The sequence below is a fragment of the Sus scrofa genome, chromosome 9 (assembly GCF_000003025.6).
Source record: "Sus scrofa isolate TJ Tabasco breed Duroc chromosome 9, Sscrofa11.1, whole genome shotgun sequence".
In the NCBI taxonomy this organism is placed as follows: Eukaryota; Metazoa; Chordata; class Mammalia; order Artiodactyla; family Suidae; genus Sus; species Sus scrofa.
This window is the reverse complement of record NC_010451.4, coordinates 103,315,130-103,340,944: the sequence shown is the minus strand read 5'-3', so window position 1 is coordinate 103,340,944 and position 25,815 is coordinate 103,315,130. Positions and strand designations below refer to the sequence as shown.

The following is a 25,815-nucleotide window of genomic DNA, read 5'->3' as shown; positions in this document are numbered from 1 at the left end:
CCCCCTTTTGTGTTTCATGGGTGCACTACTACATTCGGCCCATTATCATTTAGGAAAAGCTTTCATTCTGTTTTTGAGCATCTGATTTTCATAAGGTTCTCTGACAGGATGATATATATTTAAGATTAAAGCATATGTAATTTCATTAAACTCAGTTTTTAAAGAGAGTACCAATAATTACAGTTTTTTTCATTCCACCTGCAATGGAAGGTTTCCTTAAAGCACATCTTGGCTGCATATTGGAATCGCTTGGAGAGCTTGCACAGTTCCTGATGTCTCGGTTCCCCCTGGGGAGTTGGTGATTTAATTGTGATTCTTTATTATTTTTTTTCATTTACTTTATTATTATTATTATTATTATTTTTGCTTTTTAGGACCACACCTGTGGCATATGGACGTTTCCAGGCTAGGAGTTGAATTGGAGCTACAGCTGCCATCCTACACCACAGCCACAGCAACTCAGGATCTGAGCCGTGACTGTGACTTACACCGCAGCTCACAGCAACACCAATCCTGAACCCACTAAGCAAGGCCAGGGGTTGAACCTATGCCCTCATGGACACTAGCTGGGTTCGTTACTGCTGAGCCACGATGGCACCTCTCTAATTGTGATTCTAATTTAATTGGCATGGAATGCCTATAAATTTTTCGATGCTCCCAGTTGATTCTAATGGCCAGGTTAAGTTTGGGAAGCACCTTGATTAGCGGTTTGATGCAGCCTAGTGTCTCATCCACCTTTTCTCTTCAGATTTATTTTGTGATAGGACTGAGGGTGGTAAAAATTATATGTATTATATTTTTTGGCGGAATGGTTTTATGGAGTAGAAAAACATGGGTCTGTAGCAGTCTCAGGATCCTTTCAGAGATGGTGGGTGAAGTGCTGAACCTCCAAGTCTGACTCTTAGGGGAAGGTGGTGGCCACGAGGGGTAGAAATCTGTTTCCTTTGTGAGTATTCACATTTTTCACAAGGCTAGGCCTGCAAGTTGTTTCTGTACTGACTGTTAGTCCTGACTAAATAAGCTTGAAAAGGAAGCTAAAGGTTTTTTTTTTTTTGTCTGGCCAGCCTGGCAGCTGCTTCAACCCTGTAATTTACAGACCTGAAGATAACCTGATGCTTAGGACACTGTTCCATTGTTTTCTCCCCCACTGAGGCCCCCCTTTTATTGTACCTGCATTGTTCAGCAAAGCTCTGTCTCTTAGTCATAGAGGAAGTAGGTGAAGGGAGATTGTAGGGGGTTAGTTTTAAACTGTTGTTTTTAATAAATAAGCTTGTTGAACTCTTTTGCAGAATGTTTTTTAATATTTCAGGTGGTCAAATAAAAAAAATGTCCCTAAACTTGGTGATATGAACTCATCATTTGAAGATGTAGATGCATTTTATTCTTTCTGGTGAGTGAATACACTGTTTCTAGGATGCTTTCATTTTTTAAGAAGAAAAGTATTCACTAAGTACTTGACTGACAATTATAAAAAAAGTAGTTGAGAAATGGGAAGATTGCAGAACCTTCACTGAACAAAAGCAGTCTGTTCAGAAATTTAAAAGATTTTCACAGGCTGTATTATCTCCTATGTAACATTTAGGCTTTCATGATTATTTTTCAGTCTGTGTTCTATTAATCAGATTTGTCAGTATCAAGCACACTATAGCAGTAAAAACTGAAAATCTAGGAGTCAATTGAATTCAATAAAAAATAAATTTTCCGAGTTCCTGTAGCGGCTCAGCAGTTAAGGAACCCCACTAGTATCCATGAAGATGCCGTTTCCATCCCTGGCATTGCTCAGTGGTTAAGGCTCTGGCATTGCTGTGAGCGGTGGTGTAGGTCACAGATGCAGCTCGGCTCAGATCCCATGTTGCTGTGGCTGTGGCATGGGCCACCAGCTGTAGCTTCGATGCCACCCCTAGCCTGGGAACTTCCATATGCTGCAGGTGTGGCCCTAAAAAGACCAAAAAACAATTTTTTTTTTCATGTAGCTATCTTTTTTATTTTTAAGGGCCGCACCCGAGGCATATGGAGATTCCCAGGCTAGGGGTCTAATGAGAGCTACAGCCGCCGGCCTACGCCACAGCCACAGCAATGCTGGATCCAAGCCACGTCTGTGACCTACACCACAGCTCACGGCAATACCAGATCCTTAACCCACTGAGCAGGGTTAGGGATCAAACCCATAATGTCATGGTTCCTAGTTGGATTCATTTCCACTGTGCCACGATGGGAACTGCCTTCATGTAGCTATCTTTTAAAGTACTTGAGTACATGACGAGGAAGTCACTGTCTTTATAACTAATTTTTAATGAACTGTTCAATTTCCATTTTTATGTGTGCTATATTTTCTCATTAAGTACTGGTAAATATGAAAACATAAAATCACTGTAAGACAAAAATGATAAAATCTGGCTCTTTTATCAGTTGTAGTTCCTCTTACTTTCAGAGGATACAAACCGGATAAAGTAACTACTAGGTTACCCTTAAGACTGACACACTAGTGTAGGTGAAGGCAGGGAAGAATTTAACAAGTCCCAGGCAAGAGAGAAATCTGGTATTAAGAGGAGATAGCTGGGAGGTGGGATTTAGATTTAGAGATAAATATTTTATTTATTTATCTATCTATTTATGCTTTTTAAGGCGGCACCTGCAGCCTATGGAAGTTCCCAGGCTGTGGTCGAATCAGAGCTTCAGCTGCCGGCCTCCACCAGAGCTATAGCAATGCCAGATCCGAGCCACACCTGCGACCTACACCACAGCTCACGGCAATGCTGGATCCTTAGCCCACTGATTGAGGCCAGGGATCGAACCTGCAACCTCATGGTTACTAGTTGGGTTCATTAACCGCTGAACTAGGCAGGAACTCCTGATTTAAAGATAAATATTTTAGACTTTTGTACTAAATACAATGTCATTTTTAAAAGAAGAAGAAAAAAGACTTGTGTAGTGTTAGTTCAGTACCAAAAGAGAGAGGAGGGGTCTGTTAAAGTGTCTTAAAATTGTAATTTTAAAAGGAAGATTTTTTTCATTTATTTTGGCTTGACTTTATTTTTGTTTATATTAGGTATAATTTTGATTCTTGGAGAGAATTTTCTTATTTAGATGAAGAAGAAAAAGAAAAAGCAGAATGGTATGTATATAAATCACTAATAAAAGAAGATAATCATTTGGTTCTTTGGTATTTGTGGATTTTTGTTTGTTTTAAGGACTACACATGCAGCATATGGAGCTTCCCAGGTCAGATGGGGTCAAATCCGAGCTGCAACTGCCCGCGTGCACTGCAGCCACAGCAATATGGTTCTTTGGTATTTGTGATGATATGTTTTCTTTTGCATTTTCTCTTTGTATCTGTTTTAAATGAGTTTTTTTGATATTTTGAGATCCTATCTCACAAGTAAAAATAAATGACACCACATCGGTAGATGGTTATAGTATGTTAAAGAAATTGCCATGGAAAATAATTATTAATAAAGCTCAAGTCAGCAAATTTTTTTTTTCTTTTTTATGGCCACACCTGTAGTAAATGGAAGTTTCCAGGCCAGGAGTCCAATCAGAGCTGCAGCTGCAGGCCTGCATCACAGCCACAGCAACACTGGATCTGAGCCGCATCTGCGACCTACGCCACAGCTCACAGCAACTCTGGATCCTTAACCCACTGAGTGAGGCCAAGGATCGAACCTGCATCCTCATGGAGACTTCGGGTCCTTAACCTGCTGAGTCACAATGGGAACTGCAGCAGATTTTTTTTCCTGTAAGAAATTTGTTTTAAATTCAAATATGAGCTAAATTTATTGATTTTTAAAAATTAATAGACTTAATTTTTTAGAAGTTTTAGGTTTATAGAAAAATTGAGCAGATAGTACAGAGAATTCCCATACACACAATTTCCCTTGTAATATCTTGCTTACATTAGTATACATTTCTTAGTTAATGAACAGGTATTAATACAATATTTTTCTTGTTATTGAAATACAGTTGATTTACAATGTTGTGTTTCACGTGTATAGAACAGTGATTCAAATACACACATACATATGTGTGTGTGTGTGTATATGTATATATTCTTTTTTAGATTCTTTTCCATTATAGGTTATTACAAGATACTGAGTATAGTTTTCTGTGTTATATAGTAGGTCTTTCTTGGTTATCAGTTTTATATGTAGTCGTGAGTATCAGTTAATAATTTATCCCTCCCCACCCTTTTTCTTCTTTTTTCTTCTAGTTGCTTAACTAGTTTTATTTCCATTTTCCCTGTGGAGGGAAATTCTTGTGACATGAATGTTCCCAAAAAATTAACCAAAATTAATACTAAGTACTATTACCCTTTAATTTTAATAATGATTAGCTGTCTACCTTTTCAGATATCACGTACATATAAATTTTCCTGTCATACCATCTGTAAGCAATAATTTGTCCGCAATATTTTCTGTTTTATAGTCGTGATGAAAGGAGATGGATTGAAAAACAGAACAGAGCAACAAGGGCACAGAGAAAAAAAGAAGAAATGAACAGAATAAGAACATTAGTTGGTAAATATAATCAGTAGTTTTTTGAAAGTTATTTAATTAGCTGTTAGAAATTCAAAAGATTTTAACTTTATTTCTGGTAGATAATGCATATAGCTGTGACCCAAGGATAAAAAAATTTAAGGAAGAAGAAAAAGCCAAGAAAGAAGCAGAAAAGAAAGCAAAAGCAGAGGCAAAACGGAAGGAACAAGAAGCTAAAGAAAAAGTAAGATGGCATTTGATAAAGTTGGACTTTAAATGTTCATAAAAATCTTCAATCTTCAGAATTATTTTAAAACTAATCTGGCAGAGAATTAGATATTACTTTGAATGACTCGTGACATTTGGTGTACTCATAGAAGGATCTTCTTACCAGAAAGTCTTACTGAGAAGAACATCATGTTATATAAATTTCTTAACACTATGCTTATTTCTAATACCTATTTTGCATTTCTAGTAAGTTTTTGTAGAACTTTACCGTCTGCTTTTCCTTCAGTCTTTGATAAGTCGATGTTTACCTTTTTCTAATTTATTAAAGATTTTTTTTTGAATAAGATTATAGAGCATTTAGGAGTTATAAGTTTCTTGTTAAATTATTTTATTCCCCATTATTAAAGCAAAGACAAGCTGAATTAGAAGCTGCTCGGTTAGCAAAGGAGAAAGAAGAAGAGGAGGTTAGACAACAGGCATTATTGGCAAAGAAGGAGAAAGATATCCAGAAAAAAGCCATTAAGAAGGAAAGGCAAAAACTTCGAAATTCATGCAAGGTACGTCAGACTGATTGAACAAGCATATAAGTAAATCAGATTGCTGACTAAGCCAGAAATATTTCTCAATATGCAAATATAATTAAACTGTTACACACATTTTATCTCAAAACAAATTTTTTTTGTGTTTTGCTTTTGTTTTTGTTTCTTGCTTTTTAGGGCTGCACCTGTGGCATATGGAGGTTCCCAGGCTAGGGGTCCAGTTGGAGCTGCAGCTGCTCGCCTACACCACAGCCACAGCATTGCAGGATCTGAGCTGCATCTGCGGTGTGCACCACAGCCCACAGCAACGCTGGATCCCTGACCCACTGAGCAAGGCCAGGGATTCAACTCTTATCCTCATGGATACTGGATTCCTTTCTGCTGCGCCACAATGGGAACGCCCCAAACAAATGTTTTCAAATGCACTTTTTAAAATTTGACATGTAGATTGAGTATGCAACTCTGATAGGGTTCGTTTTTGTTGTCTTTGGGGTTTTTTTGGTTTTGCCTTTTAGGGCTGCACCCAAGGGATATGGAGGTTCCCGGGCTAGGGGTCCAGTTGGAGCTGAAGCTGCCAGCCTATGCCAGAGCCACAGCAACGCCAGATCCGAGCCTCGTCTGCAACCTACACCACAGCTCACAGCAACGCCGGATCCTTAACCCACTGAATGAGGCCAGGGATCGAACCTGCATCCTCATGGATCCTAGTTGGGTTCGTTAACCTCTGAGCCACAACGGGAACTCCTGTTTTTGTTTTTAACTATCTTGCCATTTTTCAAACCTAAAAAAAGAAGCTGCTTACTGTTTTAGTACTTGCTGCATATTCAGAGCTCCTTGATTATCTCAATGTCATTTTATATAGTTGGTTTATTCAAATTAGGATCTAAATAAAATCAATACAAGTACTTTTCAATTCTTGTTCATCCAGGAACATCATGATGTTTCCTAAGCATAATCTTTAGTAAGTTTTTGCAGATGCATGCTGTTTCTTAACACACTATCTTTTCCTCTAATTTACATTTAAAATGTCCCAGTAAATTGTATAGTTTGGCACACACTAGAAAGGGATTTCAGTTTGAGTCATATATAGAATTTCTTGGGTCTTAAGTGGTTGTGTGAGGAATCATTTTTTTATAACATCCAGAGGTCTTCTGCACCGTCGCCTGTTTGTTTTTGGCTCCTCCTTCCATTTGGTAGTGCTTCTGTCATGCTGGCTGGCCAAGGAGAGCCCTGAAAAGTGCCATGGAAAGTCGTCAGGAGGCCGGTTGTTCAACTTAAGAACCTTTTGAGAACGACATGCTTTGTAATTGTGGATATGCTCTTGAGTGCCAGTAGATGTAAGATGAAAATGTTTATGTTTACACTTCTAGACCTGGAATCACTTTTCTGACAATGAAGCCGAACGCGTTAAAATGATGGAAGAAGTGGAAAAACTTTGTGATCGGCTTGAACTATCAAGGTATTAACTATAGAGCTGCTATCCTGAAGTCTTCCAGTGGGCTTAGGATAAAGTTTCACCCCCTTTTTTCCTTTAAGCTTACAGTGCTTGAATGAAACACTCACATCATCTACAAAAGAAGTAGGAAAGGCTGCTCTGGAAAAACAGGTAATAGGAAAACATCACTTCTACCTGCATTTAGCATTTAATTCTGCTTTAGTACTGTTTTCATAGTATTTCCCTGCCTGCCATGTAACTATAGGGACAGTTTCTCACTTTGCTTTGTGTGTATTTAAGTGTATATGATTATTAACATATGTAGTTTTTTTGATTTACACCTTAATCAGTTTTTTTCAAAATTATTTTTAGAAAAAAAAAGCTATTCACTCTTGAACATTTTTGTAGGATAATATTTAGAAACCAAAAGAGATTTTTATTCTATCTAGTCTACACATTTTATTTTACAGATGAGGAAACAGGCCCAGAAATCCAGTTTAGAGCAACAAGTGTTAGTACCTGTAGAGCACTGAGCCTGGGCGATTTGGAGAAATACCTAATACTGTTGTTACCATCAAGGAGTTCGAAAAGTTAAGCTAAATAGAAAAGCCTTAAGGACCAAAAGGTAGAGGATTTTTGGCAAATGCTATAGTTTAGACGGGAAGTTCCAACACCAGGTTGAGGCAGCCAGCAAGGCTGAACTATTAGGTACAGGTTGGAGTAGAAAGTTAGGGGGGGAGTGGAAGATGAAGTTGGTTAGGAAGAGTAAAGCCAAATTAAGCAGGCTTTTAGTACCACGATGACCGTTTCCATTACCACGGGTCTTTGAGTAGCACAGGTGTGCTTTTAATCTGGCATTTGTAGGCAGGATGCACTGGATCAGTGTTAAGTGACTAGTCACTGCAAAGCCTTGGGACTATGAGTGATGATGAGCATCTGAAATCTTTGGGCCTTGGTGACTGGTTCTAAGGAATTGAAGTGGGGACATGAGTCAGAGATGACTCCAAAATATCAGCTGACAGAAGCAACAGCAAGTAAAAGTTTTCTTTTTTCCATGTGTGCATGTTTGAAGATGATACTGGAAGTGACAACATAAAGGGTAGAACTTGAAGATAAAACAGAGGCCACTTTGCTGTGTTTTTACCTTGTTATAGAGAATAAATGAGGTTATCTGTGGAAGAATGGGGGTGAGCTTTGCAGTGGCCTTGTGGGTTTAAAACCTGCTGATTATAGACTTGGCAGGTGGTGTCCAAGGCAAGTAGAGGAATACAGGGTAGGTCAGGCCAAGGCTGCTTCTTGGTTCCTCGAGCACAACCTTTGCAGAATCTAGGCAACCTGGAAGCCAGAGTGAGGAAAAGCTGATTCTGGTTTGGGGGTTGGCCTGGGGGGACTGTAGGGTCCTAGAGAACCACAGAGCCCTAGCCAGAAAGGGTGTGTTAGAGTAGTAAGATGCTTTAAGTCCCTGACTTACCTCTGGTATTTGTGTAGATAGAAGAAATAAATGAGCAAATTAGAAAAGAGAAAGAGGAAGCTGAGGCTCGTATGCGACAAGCATCTAAGAATGCAGAGAAATCAACTGGCGGAGGTGGAAATGGCAGTAAACACTGGTCAGAAGATGATCTGCAATTACTGATTAAAGCTGTGAACCTCTTCCCTGCTGGAACAAATTCAAGGTATTGGCTTTTAAAATTTATTTTATATTTTGTATTTTTAAGGGCTGCACCAGCAGCATATGGAAATTCCCAGACTAGGGGGTCCATTCAGAGCTGCAGTTGCCAGCCTACACCACAGCCACATCCAGGTGAGATCTGAGCTGTATCTGCAACCTACACCACAGCTTACGGCAATGCTGGATCCTTAACCCACTGAGCGAGGTCAGGGATCAAACCCGAGTCCTCATGGATACTAGTCGGGTTCATTACTGCTGAGCCTCAATGGGAACTCCAAGGTTTTGGTTTTAATGAAACTTCTCTTCACATCCTGGAGCCTAGGGATAATGGAGACAAGCATTCAAATAGCAGCATGTTACAGAACACCCACCCTTACATGCATATCCATACATAAAGCAGGATGCTTTTCAGTTTCTTGGGAAATTAAGGGTCATGAGACATAAATCTTGACTGACATGTTGGCTTATTCCATCGTGGCTCACACTAGACACTAGGTTTTGTGTTGTATAGTTTGTCTTAATTCTTCTTTGTTGCTTTCTGCCTCAAACTGGAGCTTACTGCAAAGTCTAAGTTGAGAACTCAGAGAAGCCTTGGAGATACAGCCTCCCTCATTCTGTAGATGAGAAAGCTAAAGTCTCTGTCTTCAGAATGATTTATCTCCCTAATATGTGTCCAAATGGCAGTATACGCAAATGTGTGCTTTTATTTGTTGCTTTTTACACAGAATTTTTAAGGTTTCGTATACACTTGAAACCAAAATTATATGCATAGTCATTGATTTAAACATGTAAAAAGCAAAAATCATAGTCCAGGAAATTGTAATAATTAGTCCATCAATTTAGAGCTAATTCTGTAGATATTGTAGCTAACACTTCATTAAAAATGTGGGATCGTTCTGGTTTTTGTTTTTTCTTTTTATCGGTTCCTTTAGGTGGGAAGTTATTGCTAATTACATGAACATACATTCTTCTTCTGGAGTCAAGAGAACTGCCAAAGATGTTATTGGCAAAGCAAAGAGTCTTCAAAAACTTGGTGAGTTAGTTTTGCCAAATCAGTTCCTTTGCTCTCTTGAATATGTATTTTAAAATAATCTATGCAATTTAATAGAAGACTAAATGAGATGATCTGTATTAAAATTTTTTTTTTCACTTCTCAGACCCTCATCAAAAAGATGACATAAACAAAAAAGCTTTTGATAAGTTTAAAAAAGAACACGGTGTGGTGCCTCAAGCAGACAATGCAACACCTTCAGAACGATTTGAAGGTAATGAAAATTCTGTTTTTCTGTGAGTAGAAAATGTTAGCCATGTATGCATATCATGTGAGAATATACAAGATCCAGGGTCTCATCCAGCTAAGTTTTGTAACTAAGGAACTAGGTTTATGAAAAATCTTAAATGACTTGTGATTGTTTTTGAACTCAACAGCCCAACTGTATATTTTAAATCTGATTTAAAAAACAGAATTCTGATAAGTATAATGTTAGGTTGTGAGACTAGAAATAGAAGGCATTTATTTCCTTCTGTGCTTAAAAAAGTCTTTGAGGTATTTTCCTGAGATTTGAGGTCTCTCAAGTTTTTTTTCCTTATTAATCCTTAGAGGTATATATGGGAGTTCTCTTGTGGTGCAGAGGATTAAGAATCTGGCATTGGCACTGCTCTGGCTCTGGTTGCTGCTATGGCACAGGTTCAGTCCCTAGCCTGAGAACTTCCACTTGCTGTGGGCATGACCAAAAAAAAGGCATATATATGTGTTTAATCTCAATGTGTTTAAGACTGCACATCACAGATTCAAATTGGCACTTACCAAGATATCTGTGCACCAAAAGACTCATCTGGGGAAGTGGGCCAAGATAAACTTCTGTCAAAAATTAGGATATGGAGGAGTTCCCATCGTGGCACAGTGGAAACAAATCTGACTAGGTACCATGAGGTTGCAGGTTCAATTCCTGGCCTCACTCAGTGGGCTAAAGATCCAGCGTTGCCATGAGCGTGGTGTAAGTTGCAGACATGGCTTGGATCCAGTGTGGCTGTGGCTGTGGTGTAGGGCGGCAGCTATAGCTCCAATTTTACCCCTAGCCTGGGAACTTCCATATGCCATGGGTGTGGCCCCAAAAAGAAAAAAAAAAAATTCAAATAAAAACATTTTTTAAACAGGTCCATGCACAGATTTTACCCCCTGGACAACAGAGGAACAGAAGCTTTTGGAACAAGCTTTGAAAACGTACCCAGTAAATACACCTGAAAGATGGGAAAAAATAGCAGAAGCAGTGCCCGGCAGGACAAAGAAGGACTGCATGAAGCGATATAAGGTTGTAGATCTTTAGTTTACAGATTTCGTATCATTTAAGTTACATTTTGTGCTTATTTCAATACCACAGTAGTCTGGGGCCGTTATTAGAAATAACCAACCTTAGAAACTTTTTAGTTCTGGTAGTTAGTAAAAAAAAAAAAAAATCAACCTTTTCAGTACAGATTTATCCAGTTTGAGTGTTTTTCATATTTATACTAAACACTGGAAATGTCTGCACATTCTGTTAACTTCTTAGTTTAAATAACATCTTTCTCCTTTCCTAGGAACTTGTTGAGATGGTAAAAGCAAAGAAAGCTGCTCAAGAGCAAGTGCTGAATGCAAGTAGAGCCAAGAAATGACTTATGACAATCTTTGTTGTGTGTGCATTTTTATAATAAAACTGAAAATACTGTATAAATTTTCATTCTTAAAATTATACTTTACTGTACAAAGTTTTCATTCTTAAAATTACACTTAGTGTGTTGTTCCAGCATAATTTCTCAGAGAACAAAAGAGAAAGATCCACTGTTCTCAGCCTTTCAAAGTTTGACACAGTATTTCATTCTTCAGGACTTGCAGTTCTGTTAGTTTTATAAATATATATATATATACACACATATATATACATATACATATATATATACACACACCCATGTATATGTGTTCAAAATATTTTTATTAAGAAACTTAATCACGAAGCCAACACATGTTACTGCGAATCTGGTTAAAATCTGGTAACTGCTCAATGGGACCTAAGGATTAAAAGAAAAGAGAGTTAAAAATGAATAGAAGAAAAACACTTAGCCAACTTTCTGCATAGGAGAAAAGGAGCCGGGCTTACCAACAGCAGCAACAGCTGGACTCTTATCATAAATATATTTGGTACATACTTCTCGAATTGTCTCAGCATTTACAGCCTGAAAAGTTGAAGAAACAAGCATTCAGAGCTTTTTTGTAGTAGTAAAGCCATTCTATAGAAGGTTTTAGATCTAAAGCAAGACATATGAGATATATCCACAGCTTTTGTAACAAGAATCATTTTACACAAGACCCAGCAGTATCTAAGGACTACTTACATCAATTCTTGCTTCAAGCTCAGGGATGGGAATTCTTCTATTATAGCATAACATCTGCCTACCAATATCTTCACAGATGGGAGTGGAACCTGTTTTAAAGAGAAGGGAAAACTAAGTCTTGGCCCACAGATCGACCATGTGAAAAACAGATGTCTTTATTCTCTTACCATCAAGTTGCAGCAACATGTTTGTTTTCAGAAGATTTTTGGCTCGTGCAACTTCACTTTCAGTGACACTTGTACAGAGTCGCATCCTAAAAAACATTTGGAAAAGTCAAACATCAAGTAGTTTGAAAAAATGTTCCATGTTCTATGAGTTCATGACCTAAAGAAAAAAGGGATACTATATTTTACATATTACACAATGTGCGAGTGATTGATTTCAATTTAATAAGAAGCTGAAATTACTAATGATCCCAACAGTTAAGCAAAAGCTAAAATGTTACGGATTATTTGCCTCTTAGTGTTAATTGAGATCAGTACAATATAAAAATAGGGTAACCACATTCTGAGAGACACTATAGTCATTTTGAGAATTCATGAATCCCAGCCTATGGGAATCTGATTTGCTAGGGGACAGGTCAGTGGGTCATTGGTTTTGCAAAAGAATCCAGTTGAGTCTAACTTAAACCTAGTAATTAGATAATAATTACAATCCAACTAGACTTAGAGAGTGGTGGAGGAAAGGGACTAAAGTAAGTTTTCCAAGAAGCCGTGGGCCTCTGTCTCAAGGTTACTAGGTTTTTGTTTTGGCCACACCTGCAGCATGTGAAATTTCCTAGGCCAGAGATCAAACCATGCCACAGCAACAACCCAAGCCAATGCAGTGACACCACTGGATCCTTAACCTTCTGAGCCACAGGAGAACTCAAGGTAGTAGTTTTGACTAAAACACTACATTTTTTCTTTTAGCAATGGCAAATTCATATTCATTTTCACAACACTGCTTTTCCAAGCCAGATAAGTTAAGATACTTCCTATAATTCTAGTTGGCATTTGAACATTTTTACCTATTAGGATCTTTCTGAGGTAATCTGCTTCTTAATTTAAGAATTTTCTATAGTATAAATCAGCTTCACATGAGACTTAGAAGAAACACCTGTGATCTTTAAAAAAGTTGCAACAACTGCTACTGCTTAGTCTTGCTCTCTTAACAAAATACTAACATCATAAAAAAATTAACGACCATCAACAGTATCAACAAGAAACTAGTCTAAAACATGAATTATAAGCAAGATTTAAATTATTTTCTTACCATTCTTTTTGAACAACATGGAGCATGTCTGCAACAGTGGCTGGTTCACAAACCATGTAGATTCCCCATAATCCTGTATCTGTGTAGGAAGTGTTGAAAGACTGGAAGCTATGGCAGAGGTTGCCATGACAGGTGAGCTGGGCCAGCTTGCTAGATAAATTCTGTAAGGGAAAAAAAAAAATCATCCAAGATTTCTGATAATTTGGACAAATAAGGAACACTTGTCCAGATTATCAGAAAGAAAACTGAGATATGTGAAAACTGACTGCCCTGAAGCCAAGTTTCTCTTCTCAGTTTTATCCAACAATATCTCAATAATAAAACTAAAATTCCATGAAACAAAGACTTAGAATTAACCTCACCAGCAAATGCATCATCCCCAGAAAAATTCACAATGTTAAAGCAGTGAATCCTTGAAAGTAATACAGTAGCCGTACCCACTTCTGAAATACTAAATTATTATCAACCCAATTTGCAGTGTTTTTGGCTGGCTGCTTAAAGATTTGAAATTATATTGCCATGTGAAGCCTAAAATATTTGTAGGAAATAATTTTGTCAAAATCTATGAGTACAAACATACACACTTTATATTTTGAAGTAATTTCAGACTTACCACTTTTTTTGCTTTAGGATTCTCTAACATGTTTTTCAACTGTTTGAGAGTATAGTACAGATATTTTTTACCCCTGAATACTAAGTATGCGCTTCTGAAAAATTAACCTCAGTACCATGATTAAAATCAGGATGTTAACATTGATAAAGTTCTTTTAATGAATCCTTCTATCCTTTTTAAAATTTTACCAATATGGCAAAAGAAAAAAATATTTTTTTTCTGGCCCAGGATGCAATCCTGGATCAGTTTATATTTTAAGTCAAAATTCATACTATACACACCATCTTCTCATTTATTATGGAAAATTACTTCAAAAATCACTTACCATTCCTCCTCCAAAGGAGCGATCCCAGTTGCCAATCAATGTGTTTGCAACCATGAGACAGATTGTATCTGGATGTGCCCAACCGACAGCTTCAACAGCTATTGCAAGGTGTGCCAAAGGCATCTTGTCATCCCTCACTCGGATCTACTTAGGAAAAAGAATACAAAGCTCTAAAGATTACCACTATATAACATACTTAACAAGAAACAAATTCACCAGTTCTGTTCACTGCAGAGTTAAAACACTCACTGTGACACTCTTGTTTTTTAAACAATCGGGCCTCATTACACTGTAAAGTCTAATCTATAAGAACTTCACCAAAAGCTCTCCAAGTGAAATGGTACAGACACAGCCACCAGATAATTAACTGGTCAAAAGGTCTCCATTATTTCACTGGCAGAAATAATCTTTTGTCAGTCTGAATTATTTTATCTAAATTTAAGCTAATCTTGACATACAGGCTTATTTTAGTACTGCCAATGCTACAGTCCTATGCCACTGCCAACATCAGACTTCCTTCCAAATACTACTAAATGAGCACCATCCCTAGTGTGGCAAACGAAGCTTCTAATGAGGCTTAAAGATAGGGCTGACATGTAGCAGATACTACAAGTTCTGGCTTTAGCAGCTGCCCTCAGAAATGTACTGTGAGCAGAACTTAGCTAAGAATAAGCCTGATACGAAAGTCAAAATATGGGGTGTTTTTACTCTTACGCCTTACCATAGGAAAACAGGCATAGTGTCAAAGAAAAAACACAAAGACTAATATTGTCCTTAAAGCCTTACTGCATTAGGAAAGAAAAATAGGTGTTAAATACATGGAACAATATCCACTGAACAGTATCCAGTATCCATGGAATAAGCAATTGAGTCCATCCTCGGGTTAAGCCTTTGTTTTCTACCATTTTACTGCTAAAAGTAGACACATTTTGTACACTCATTCATAAATACAACATGAGAAACCCAAAGGGTTAAATACTAGCTTAGGCTTGCCCTACCTCACTTCCTGTGAATTTGCAGGGAGGCAGAGCTGGTATTTCTCCTTCGTCTGGGGACAAAGAGTCACCAAAATGAAACTTCGCCAATTCAAGCAGTTCATCATGGGAAACTCCTAAATTGAAGGAAAATATTTCATGTATCCGATAGCAGTACAATGTAAAGCACACAACGATGACTAACACTTAAGTTTACAATAAGTTCATGGTGGTATAACGTGAAACAAGTTACACATGTACTACTGACACTCCCTAAAAGCCACTGAAGAGTAAGCTCACACAGCACTTCTTCCCTGGTGTCACAAGGCTTGGCAATGCACAGCTTTCTCATTCTCAAGAACTGACAGTTTTCATCAACACACCAATGGAATCACTGATAAGGTAACAGCTTGACAATACCACTTTTCACACAAAATTATGTCATATTACGTAATTAAAGTCCTTGAAAGCAAACTCACAAAAAGGGTCACTTTTCAACAACTTTTTTTGAAGTAGGAAAGAAATATGAGCTCTGTATCATTTAAAGCTAGACACAATATATGCCTCATTCTCTGTGCTCTGCTATCAGAATTCAGTAACAAAATAACTGCATATAAATTTCTGAATAAATCCATAACTATCCAAATATTCACTATTGGCCATCCAAAACTTAAGAATTTCTTAGATTCTATATCCTTTACTTTTCAATCTACCCTTAAGATGCCTATCCTTTACTTGGGACCCAAAAAGATTCAGTGAAATATTCTTAAATTTACAAGATAAATTTAGGCTCGTGCACAAGTGCCTTAAAAAATATCGCAAGATTTTTCTAACTGAAACGTGCTTTCAGAATATAAGAGCACAATGTACATCCATAATTCCCAAACAAATCTATGGTATAAAACAAGACAGTGAATGACTATAGGTTCTTTTCACAATCAGTATGCAGGAGAGCCACCCTGGGTATCCAGAGGGTGATGAAACAACAGGAAGACCCTGGCTGTACAAGGGTAACAAGCAGAGAGTGTAAAACCATGACTACACACTCAGCTCTCAGCGCCTGACAATCAGCACTTCCACTGTTTGACCACCTTCACCTACAGCCCTCCTGCTTGGATGTTCCACATAGCCAGCTCCTGCTCTAACACCACTTCTACTCAGCTCCATCCAAAAGAGAGAGGAGCCAATCCTTTTCTTTTTTAATGATGCTAGGCCTGACCTATTTCACTGAATTTAAAATGCCACTGTTTATAAGGAATATCATCATTTACGTACCAGTAAGAAAAAATGCTAATTAATCTAGGGCAAGCCATTAACTGCTATTAAGATATCTCAACTTTGGCAATGTCAAAATGAACCCATGAACTGTGATAAAACCTGCTGCATCATCCATTTTTTCACAATACTGGCAGAGACAGCCCAGACAGCTTGGTTGTTGAGGCCTCATCCAACCAAGAGTCTTCCCATTTCCCATGCCAGTTCCAAATGCTGAACCCCAGAGAGCACAGTCATTTCAGAAACAATATTACTACCTGGGAAACTTCAGAGCACACTGTCTGGCATACAAAGGTCCTATGTTTAAGATACTTAATCCTCATTTTCATCATTATTCCTGAGTTAGCTCAAAGTCTATCCAGGGTAACTATTATTTTCATTTAATGTCACTGCTAAAGGAAGAAAAATTAAAGAACGTTTCACATATCTTTGCTTTGTCCTAAAAAGAGAATGAGAGAAAGAAAACAAAACTGGAAACCAATAAAATGTACTATTTGTCTAAATTCGGACTTTCAGGAAACCTAGCAAAATTTAATATGAATTTTCTTTCATTCACTGGCTTCAAACACATCCACAAAGAAGTCTTGTCCTAATGCCACCTGCATGTTCAAGTTCCCATTAAACATTCCCATGACCCCCTGTATACTTCTCCTTTTCAGTAATTAGCAGATCTACTGAATGAATGAACACATCAAAGAGTGAATAAACATCATACATATTCATTCCATGCCTGACCATGGATGAAGCTGGTTTTCAAGAATGGAGTTCCCGTTGTGGCTCAGTGGTTAATGAATTCGACTAGGAACCACGATGTTGCGGGTTCGATCCCTGGCCTTGCTCAGTGGGTTAAGCATCCAGCGTTGCTGTGAGCTGTGGTGTAGGTTGCAGACGCAGCTCGGATCCCGAGTTGCTGTGGCTCTGGTGTAGGCCAAAGGCTGCAGCTCCGATTGGACCCCTAGCCTGGGAACCTCCATATGCCATGGGAGCAGCCCAAGAAATGGCAAAAAGATCAAAAAAAAAAGAAAAAAGAAAGAATTAAAAATTTCCAGAGATTCCCAAACTGTAGAACACTATCTTACAAGTGTCATTATCTTCCCGTTCATTCATTTGCCCTTTTCTTGCAAGTAAATTCCATTATGTATGTACACTTATGTATTGGAGGATCCCCAAGTTTTCCTATTAAAAAACTCTACTGGAGTTCCCGTCGTGGCGCAGTGGTTAACGAATCCGACTAGGAACCATGAGGTTGAGGGTTCGGTCCCTGCCCTTGCTCAGTGGGTTAACGATCCGGCGGATCCGGCGTTGCCGTGAGCTGTGGTGTAGGTTGCAGACGTGGCTCGGATCCCGAGTTGCTGTGGCTCTGGTGTAGGCCAGTGGCTATAGCTCCGATTAGACCCCTAGCCTGGGAACCTCCACATGCTGCGGGAGCAGCCCAAGAAATAGCAAAAAGACAAAAAAAAAAAAAACTCTACTAAAAAGAAAAAGAAGGGAAGGGAGTGGGATGGATGGGCATTTTGGGCATGAGGGGATGCAAACTATTATATTTAGAATGCATGGGCAATGGGATCCTACTGTACAGCACAGGGAAATGTATGTGACTGGGTCACTTTATTGTACAACAGAACTTGACAAAACATTGTAAATCAACTCTAATAATAATAAAACTAAAAAAAAAAAAAAAAGAAATAGAGGAAAAGTCTGGTTCCAGTGCTCCACACTGCCCTTACACAATATTAAACAAATGGCTGTGTAAATGAAAACTGTAAAGACATGTCCCAGCAGGATCTAACTGATATGCACATCACTTTGTTTTTCAAATGGTCAGAAATTTAAATGGACTAACCTCCAGCAGCAGCAAGAACTATTCTTGGTCCCTTATAATGTGTGGTTATATAATCGACTAAGTCCTTACGATTTATAGATCTGTAAATGGAGTAAGAGCAGCAGTATTAAAAGGAAATATAAAAGCACATATCTTCACAAAGTATACCTGAAATTAAATTGGACCCTAAAGGTATTCTAAGTTGAATGCAATCATGAACTTCCCATGTGGCTCACAACGTAACTACTTGGATGTTGCTTCTACAATGGCTGTGACTCGACTCCTAAGTTAAATGCAATCAGAAATAAGATATATGTGCAACAAGTACAAAGAATTTCAACATTTTTATATCAAAAAAAAAAAAAAAAGACTGAATACCATCACTTGTTTATTATAGAAGGAGCTACAAGCCCAGGCACCTGGGAGTTAGGTGGGGCTCAAGTATAGTTAAGCACAATTTCGTTCAGGTTATTTGGGGTAAAAAATTACTTTCTGAAACATACTTTCTGAATGTTAATTTTCACAATTCAAAATTTTTCTCGAAAAAAATGCAAATTATACCTACTTGATATTTTCAGTTGGTCCCAAAATTGTCCGTCCAAGTGCAGTATTTTGATAAGCTGTGGCATGAAGATAATCAAAAACAACTTCCTGTAAATTGGTTTCGACTTCCTGCATCTCTCTAAGGATCACTCCACGTTCACGTTCAATCTCTGCTTCTCCCAATGTGCTGTTTTGTATTATATCAGCAAGAATTTCTACAGCTAAATGAAAATAATGCATAAGAGGAAACACCAAGAATCTCACTTTTTGCTATTAAACTCTATTAAGCTAGCATCAGATCATGATACTGACCATCACTCAATACTGATTAAAGGATAACTATACATTTGATACACCTAAAAGGACAAAATTAAAATGAAAAATGTAATCCCCTGTGGTACAGGTGAGCCTGGGGAAAACTAAATTTGCCAAAAGTCCCTCCAACACTTGTAATGACTCTGCCTACAACTACTTTAAAAATGCCATGGAAATCGCTATATGACTATATATTGTTCTCTGCGAAAATGACAAAGGAAAAAACTAGTCAGAATGTCAGGTATGTACAGGGAGTCAACATCATCCAAGTATTTACCATCCAAGTTCCCAGAGTAATGAGGCTACTACATAACGAAGCCAAGAATCATTATAATCTAATATATGCCCCCAGTGAACCCCTTATAGAATTAATGTCCTCTCAATTATCTTTCCCCACTTAATCCCAGTGTCTATTCCTACCCATCTGGTCAGTGTTGGCTAGACTCTTACCACTAGCAAAGTCATTGATAAGATAATCCAACAGAACTGGAACAGTTAACATCTGAAGAAAAGGACAGGTACCCGAAGAGAAATACCTATGCCTATCAAAGGTTTTAAAAAATGGCCCTTGGGAAAATTTGATAGAACCCTCAAATATTTATACAAAAACGAACATTTTTTGCAAAATGCCACAAGTGAACTGAAGGGCACATTGTGCTATTAAGAATCCATTGTGCTATGGATGATCATCGTAAGAATGGATGATCATACAAGTCTGGAGACCACCCGTCTGAACGTCTAATCATTACCTCCCACACCAGCTTCACCCGGCTGAGGGGATAAAAGCCTAAGGCCAACTCCACAGGTAGGATGTGCTTCAGAGAGCACTAACACTTTGGATTCCTCACAGAGCCCCTCTCTTTTCCATTTCCACCCCCACTGACAGGAGCTCTGTCCTTCTGAGCCAGAACCAGAAAGGAAAAAAAAAAAAGGTCCTCTTCCTTCTCTCTTTCTTCCTCTAGTCCTCTTTCTTGCTTTCCTTGCTGTTCTCTGTGTAAAGGAGAGACAGACTAGAATGAACAATCTAGCCCAAGGAGCCTGGCCTAACCCTTTGTTCCTAGTCCCTAACTAGTCCTGGGCAAAAACTACTTCCAAGGAAATCATTAAGAATTTTACCAAGGTTTTTGCAATTCAAATCAACACACCCTCCACTGTTTTCATTTTCATTGGTTTTTAATGCAAAAGTTAAGCTATCACGTTATGAAAATTTAATTTGCAGGTAAGTGTTTCGTTCTGTTGTTTTGACAAAGCAAACTGGCACAGTATATCTGAGTGGGAAGACATGCATTTCGGTCCACAGTAAGCCACTAAGCTATGTGATCCTGGGAAAGTCACAGCTGGGCCTCAGTTTCCACAACTACACAGTGGAGACACCTACCTGATTACTATGCTGATCAAAGGAGAGAATCTATACACAAATTACATATATACAAATAAAGTGGCATTCAAACGTTATTAACAAAAGCCTATTATTAGGAATCCAAAATTTCATAGTAATGAAATTAACTTCAACTATTCAAGGACCTTAAAGATTAATTGTTTCACCACTTAGCACTAACACTGCTATATTTTCTAGTTAATTCTCCCACTGGGAAAATGTTTTGTGTAATAACTGTCCTTCGGTAAACACTCTACAAACATGGTAACTATTAAAAATTGCTGTGCTACGCTGTCAGGATAATTATTTTATTTCTATAAAATAAAAATAAAATCTATTTTATTTTATTGCTATGAGAAAAATCATCAATAATCTCATAAGTGAACATTTGCTGATTTTGCTCAGGACTCAGAGTGTTTATATTAAACAAGGAATAAAAAATTGCTCCTAGTCAGAGCAATCAGGCAAGAAAAAGAAATAAAAGGCATCCAAGTTGGAAAAGAAGTAAAACTATCACTATTTGCAGATGATATGATATTATATACAGAAAACACTAAAGACTCCATAAAAAAATCTGTTGTGTTTCTATGCACTAACAACAAACTAACAGAAAGAAAAATTAAGAAAACAATGACGTTTACAATTGCATCCAAAGGAATAAAATACCTGGGAATCAATTTAATCGAGTAGGTAAAAGAGCTGTATACTGAAAATTCAAAATATTAATGAAAGAAATTGAAGATGACACAAGAAAATGGAAAGATGTTCAGTCTTCATGGATTAGAAAAAGAATTGAGGAGTTCCCGTCGAGGCGCAGTGGTTAACGAATCCGACGAGGAACCATGAGGTTGCGGGTTTGGTCCCTGCCCTTGCTCAGTGGGTTAACGATGATCCGGCGTTGCCGTGAGCTGTGGTGTAGGTTGCAGACGCGGCTCGGATCCCGAGTTGCTGTGGCTCTGGCGTAGGCCGGTGGCTATAGCTCCGATTCGACCCCTAGCCTGGGAACCTCCATATGCCACGGGAGCGGCCCAAAGACATAGAAAAAAGACAAAAAAAGAAAAAGAATTGATGTTGCTAAAATGTCCAAGCTACCCAAAGCATGTACAGACAATGCAATTCCTATCAAAATCTCAAAGGCATTTTTCACAGAAATAAAAGGTACAATCCTAAAATTTTTATAGAACCACAAAAGACCCCAAATAACCAAAGCAATTTTGAGAAAGAACAAAGCTAAAAGCATCATGCTCCCTGATTGCAAACTAGAAAGTATAGTAATCAAAACTATGTATTTGTTTTATGGCGCATAAAAACAAATACGGAATCAATGGAACAGAACAGAGAGCCCAGATAAACCCAGGCATATATGATCAATTAATGTACAACAAAAGAGCAAAGACTACACAATGAGAGAAGGAGAGTCTCCTTAATAAACGGTGTTGGGAAAATTAGCCACGTGCAAAAGAAAGAAACTGGATCACGGGTGTTCCCTTGTGGCTCAGCAAGTTAAGGCATTATCCTAGTGTGGCTCAGGTTGCAGCTGTGGTGTGGTACAGGTTTGATCCCTGACCCAGGAATTGCCACATGCTGTGGGCACAGCCAAAAAAAAAAAAAAAGTCAGATAACAGGACAGAGAAAAAAAACAAAACCAACAAAAAAGTAGGCAGTAAAAATAAACAAATAATATAAACCAATTACAAACGGTTCGCTACACAGGTATGACTCTGGAGGAAGCAATATTTGAATCAAGTGTTAGGGCCTGGCTTGCACAAGTCTTGCAGCCTATAAATATTTTATATCATTTGTCATATTTGGAGGAAAAATAAAAATAGGTGCCCCTCATCCAGAGTTTGGTTCATTTTTTCACATTTCTGGGTGTTACTCTTTCTTAAAAGACATAATGAAAACAGTACTAAATTATTTCTTAACCTCTATGAAAATTACCTATCTGCGGTATAAATAATAACAATACCTCTTGGCAAATCTTTAGAGAATGCTTTGGCATAATATACAGTCTGCTCTCTGGAGGTATAGGCATTGAGATGAGCACCCATGTTTTCAATCTCAAGTTCCAAATCTAACTGGGATCTCTTTTTGGTGCCCTGAAATAAAAGAAGAAAAAAAATTATGCTATCTTCCTTTATTCCTCACCTGTTCTAACACTTCAGACAATTTACATGAGGACATAAGCCTGTGTCAGTCTGATGGAAGAATCAAACTTTATTTCCAAAGTATATTAGGTTTTAGAAGTAGTGGCACACTTTCAGATGACCCTTACATCCCCAGAAAAAATCCTTGTTTCAACTCTACACAGAAACTGTAAGTAATTATTTCAGAAATATCCTGAAGTTTTTAAAAAAAATTAAAACATGCTATACTATTGACGTAGTTCTCCTTGCCACAGAATGAGATTTTGTGCTTACTGTCTCTTAAAGAAAGTTTTTATTAAAGACTTCATTAAAAATGTCTTAGAGCTTGCCTTGAAAGCCATATGTTCCAGAAAGTGAGCTGTTCCATTATTCTTCTCATTTTCATATCGACTCCCAGCATCAATCCAAAGCCCAACCTTAATGCAATCAAGGAAGAATTAAGTAAAACATTATTTTCTTTCTTTTGAGGGATGGGGTAAAACTAGGGGGCAGTCTTCTTTCTTTTTCTGACAAGTGCTTTCCAGTCTTAACTTGAGTGGATTGACAGTACAATCCTAAGAACCATGAGACTTAAAAATTCTGGTTATCAGGCTACTAAGGTGCTACAAAGCCTACTTACCAGCTTCACTAAGAACCTGGATTCTTAGCTCAGTGTGTTACTGCAGTCAATTAACAAGCATAGTATAAAGAACATCACGGATTGTCAGAAAGTCTAGGTTCAAATCCTGGTTCAGTCAAATATTAGCTGTGTGACCCAGGACAAAACCACTTAACTTCTCTGATCTTGTTTTTCAACTGTAAAATGGATATGATGATCCCTGCTAAAAAGAACTATTTTTAAGATCAAGTATGACAATATATATGAAAACATCTGACAGAGTAGTCTAGCAAATATACTTCTCTCATTATTATCAACACTACATGACAATGACAGGCTTCAAGAACCAGATGTGTAGACGCTTAAAGTACACAAGTACCTGGTATAGAAGTAGTACAGAAGAGATTCACAAGTGAGAATCACTTTTGTCAAGGCAAAATAACTGCCCCTATTTTCAACCACCTGCCAACTAACTGAAAAGCTTAAATTAAAGTCAGTAATTTGCTCTCTCCTAATGAGAGGTCAAACTGATGCCGAAACACTTACTGTGCATGTTGAGAGCCCAGAGTCTTCAGAGGCCACTCTGAGTCCGTTCTCCAAACAGGTTACTCTCGTTTCAGGAACATTCAGAAAAACTTGTGTAGCAGCCTGTGTACTTCTCAATCTGTTTCCTCCAAAATATAATGACTGGTTGGGGATGGAGGGACGAAGTAAAACATCACTATTGTAACATGAAAGTTGATCAGAAAACCAAATCTATCTCACAAAGACCCTCTCTATAAAGTACTCTTTCCCCCTCAACTTTTATTCCACTGGGATCCACCCACACCTCTGGCCTAGTCTAGGAACATTCCTCAAGCGACCATCGTTATCCAGAGAGAAAACTGCTTTGAATACTTCTCCAAGAAATGTTGAATATTCACTATAGAAGGAACAAGCCAAGGGGCAAGAAAGGGAGAGAAAAATATAAAAATACCTACATAACATTGGTGTAAGGTTCCCACTGTTCAAAAAAAACTAAGTCTTGAAAAAGGCAGAAAAAGAGAAGATAGGAAGAAAGGCTCAAGACACTGGCTGATTGATTTGCTGACTATGGACTACACGCCTGTCCGCAGTCTTTCTTTTCCTTTATACATAAGTTAAAAGTCCCACAAAGTCTAGAGAAAGCCAGTCTCTGAGGAGAAACATACAAACTTTTCCTTTAGCTACCCTGGGGTTCGCAGGAAGCAGAGGTGAGGATAAAGACACTGAGTTTTAGGCAAAAACAGATATCTGGGGAGTGGGAGTGTGTGTGTGAGAGAGGGTGTCCTCACTTTTTGATTTCCCCCAATTTGCAACCACTGAGATTGCAGTAACCAACACGTACTCTTTACAAGAACTTTTGAGTAACTGGGGAAGGGGCCGGCAACCAAAGTCATGTCTCATGTCACTGGCAGGTCACGCACTGCGGGTGACCAAAGCCAGCTCAGCCCCGGCGGGTGACAAGCCTCCCCGGCCACCTGATGACCCCCGTATCCCAGCGGAGGAAGCCACACCCACTGTTGGGGGCGGGGGTGGCAACTCGCGCGGCCGGGCCGACAGCCTACGGCTCAGGGTCGCCGAGCGGAGTCCAGCGGGAGAGGCCCTGGCCTGGTCCCGGGCGGCATCCAGACAAGTGAAGGGAAGCTCACCTGCCTTGCAGGGCCTCCGACCAAGAGCCTCTTGGAGAAACCCCAGAGCCGCTTCCGCACCGCGGGCAAAAACACCGCTCGGGCCGCCGCCGCCGCCATCTCCGCTCTGGACAGTGTGAGGGATGTGTTTCCGGGGTCGTGACCGGAGGTCCCAGACGTGAGGAGGGGACCCACCTAGTGGCCGGGATGGGAATGGCACTCCTCTAAGCGGTTGTGGAAGAAATAGACCTGGATGTGGTGCTGAGCGGTTTCCCTAAATAACAGCAATTTGGGAAGCTGCAGAAACCCCTGTATCAGCAGTTACTTTGATCACCTAAGACGTTCAAGGTACAAATGTAGAAGAGATAAAGGTAACGTGGTGCAACGTATCATGCCATCAGTGGATGAAATTAATCAGAAGAAGTGGAATATGATCCATAACTCACTGTCCATGGAGGAAGCATCTCCTACAGGAGACACGTGGTGAGGGGAAGGAGGTATTAGTGTTGACGCCTAGTCACTCCTCAACACTCGACAGTCTGACTCGTTCCATGCTACAGAAATTGCTCTTGCTGAAGCCGCTAATTGCTGAAAAATGAACACTTCATAGACCTGTAACCTTATCATATAGTCTTACTGGCTTAATTTGACATAAATCTGTATGAATTTTTCTTCCACGTTGATCTTAGAGCTCTTCCTCCTTCTCCTAGTCCCTTCTTCACCTTCTTGGGCAGCTGTTTATTCACAAAGCTCTTAATGAAACTAAAAATAGCAAGCACTGTTCTAAGTGTGCTATTCTTCTTTGGGGGGCCTTGCCCAGGTGTGCAAAAGTTCCCTCACCAGGAATCAAACCTGCCCCACAGCAGCGACAACAAGGGATCCTTAACTCACTGAGCCACCAGGGAACTTCTAATTGTGCTCTTCTCATACTCTTTTTACAGAGGTAGAAACTGGGGTAAAATAACTTGCCCGGGGTCAAGATGCTAATTACAGGCTGTGTGGCTCCAAAGCTTTGCTCTTAAAGTCCATGCCCTTTTACCCTGAAAGTTGGTATTTCCCTGGGTCTGGGCCTCTTCTCCTATTGCACACTCTCCCTGAGGGTTTCCACTTTGACCTGAAGACTTACCCTGTTTACACAGTCAGACCTTTCTCTTGAGCTCCAGGCACATTTAACCATTCAGTGACTAGACAGTTACACTGAAGTATCCCA

General features: G+C 38.8%; 2 protein-coding genes across 4 annotated transcripts in view; one reads left to right on the top strand and one right to left on the bottom strand.

The window, feature by feature from the left end:
* The window catches only part of DNAJC2 (DnaJ heat shock protein family (Hsp40) member C2), a 32,727-nt gene extending 21,655 nt beyond the window's left edge, over positions 1 to 11,072 (top strand). For all 3 annotated transcript variants that reach the window (XM_005667716.3, XM_003130242.5, XM_005667717.3), the window contains exons 6-17: positions 1,310 to 1,390; positions 3,050 to 3,115; positions 4,423 to 4,514; positions 4,595 to 4,716; positions 5,108 to 5,257; positions 6,610 to 6,698; positions 6,776 to 6,845; positions 8,163 to 8,347; positions 9,276 to 9,376; positions 9,501 to 9,608; positions 10,501 to 10,655; positions 10,921 to 11,072. In XM_005667716.3, the coding sequence (XP_005667773.1) occupies positions 1,310 to 1,390; positions 3,050 to 3,115; positions 4,423 to 4,514; positions 4,595 to 4,716; positions 5,108 to 5,257; positions 6,610 to 6,698; positions 6,776 to 6,845; positions 8,163 to 8,347; positions 9,276 to 9,376; positions 9,501 to 9,608; positions 10,501 to 10,655; positions 10,921 to 10,995 (1,294 nt within the window). In that variant the 3' untranslated portion in view covers positions 10,996 to 11,072. The remainder of the gene's footprint in view (positions 1 to 1,309; positions 1,391 to 3,049; positions 3,116 to 4,422; positions 4,515 to 4,594; positions 4,717 to 5,107; positions 5,258 to 6,609; positions 6,699 to 6,775; positions 6,846 to 8,162; positions 8,348 to 9,275; positions 9,377 to 9,500; positions 9,609 to 10,500; positions 10,656 to 10,920) is intronic.
* Positions 11,292 to 24,784, bottom strand: PMPCB (peptidase, mitochondrial processing beta subunit). Its single transcript, XM_003130241.4, has 13 exons — positions 24,627 to 24,784; positions 23,503 to 23,643; positions 22,688 to 22,774; positions 22,181 to 22,310; positions 18,541 to 18,739; positions 17,997 to 18,076; positions 14,903 to 15,015; positions 13,905 to 14,048; positions 12,967 to 13,127; positions 11,880 to 11,965; positions 11,713 to 11,801; positions 11,478 to 11,553; positions 11,292 to 11,388 (listed from the first exon to the last, which is right to left on the bottom strand). The coding sequence occupies exons 1-13, from the start codon at positions 24,723 to 24,725 to the stop codon at positions 11,324 to 11,326; spliced, it is 1,470 nt and encodes a 489-aa protein (XP_003130289.1). The 5' UTR covers positions 24,726 to 24,784; the 3' UTR covers positions 11,292 to 11,323.

What these genes read in the sequence shown, in the direction of transcription:
- PMPCB (XM_003130241.4), bottom strand. Translation starts at nt 24,725, where the DNA reads ATGGCGGCGGCGGCGGCCCGAGCGGTGTTTTTGCCCGCGGTGCGGAAG. An exon ending in CATGTTGCTGCAACTTGATG is followed by an intron (nt 11,802 to 11,879) that starts GTAAGAGAATAA and finishes TCTTTAAAACAG; the next exon opens with GTTCCACTCCCATCTGTGAA. An exon ending in AGCTTGAAGCAAGAATTGAT is followed by an intron (nt 11,554 to 11,712) that starts GTAAGTAGTCCT and finishes TCAACTTTTCAG; the next exon opens with GCTGTAAATGCTGAGACAAT.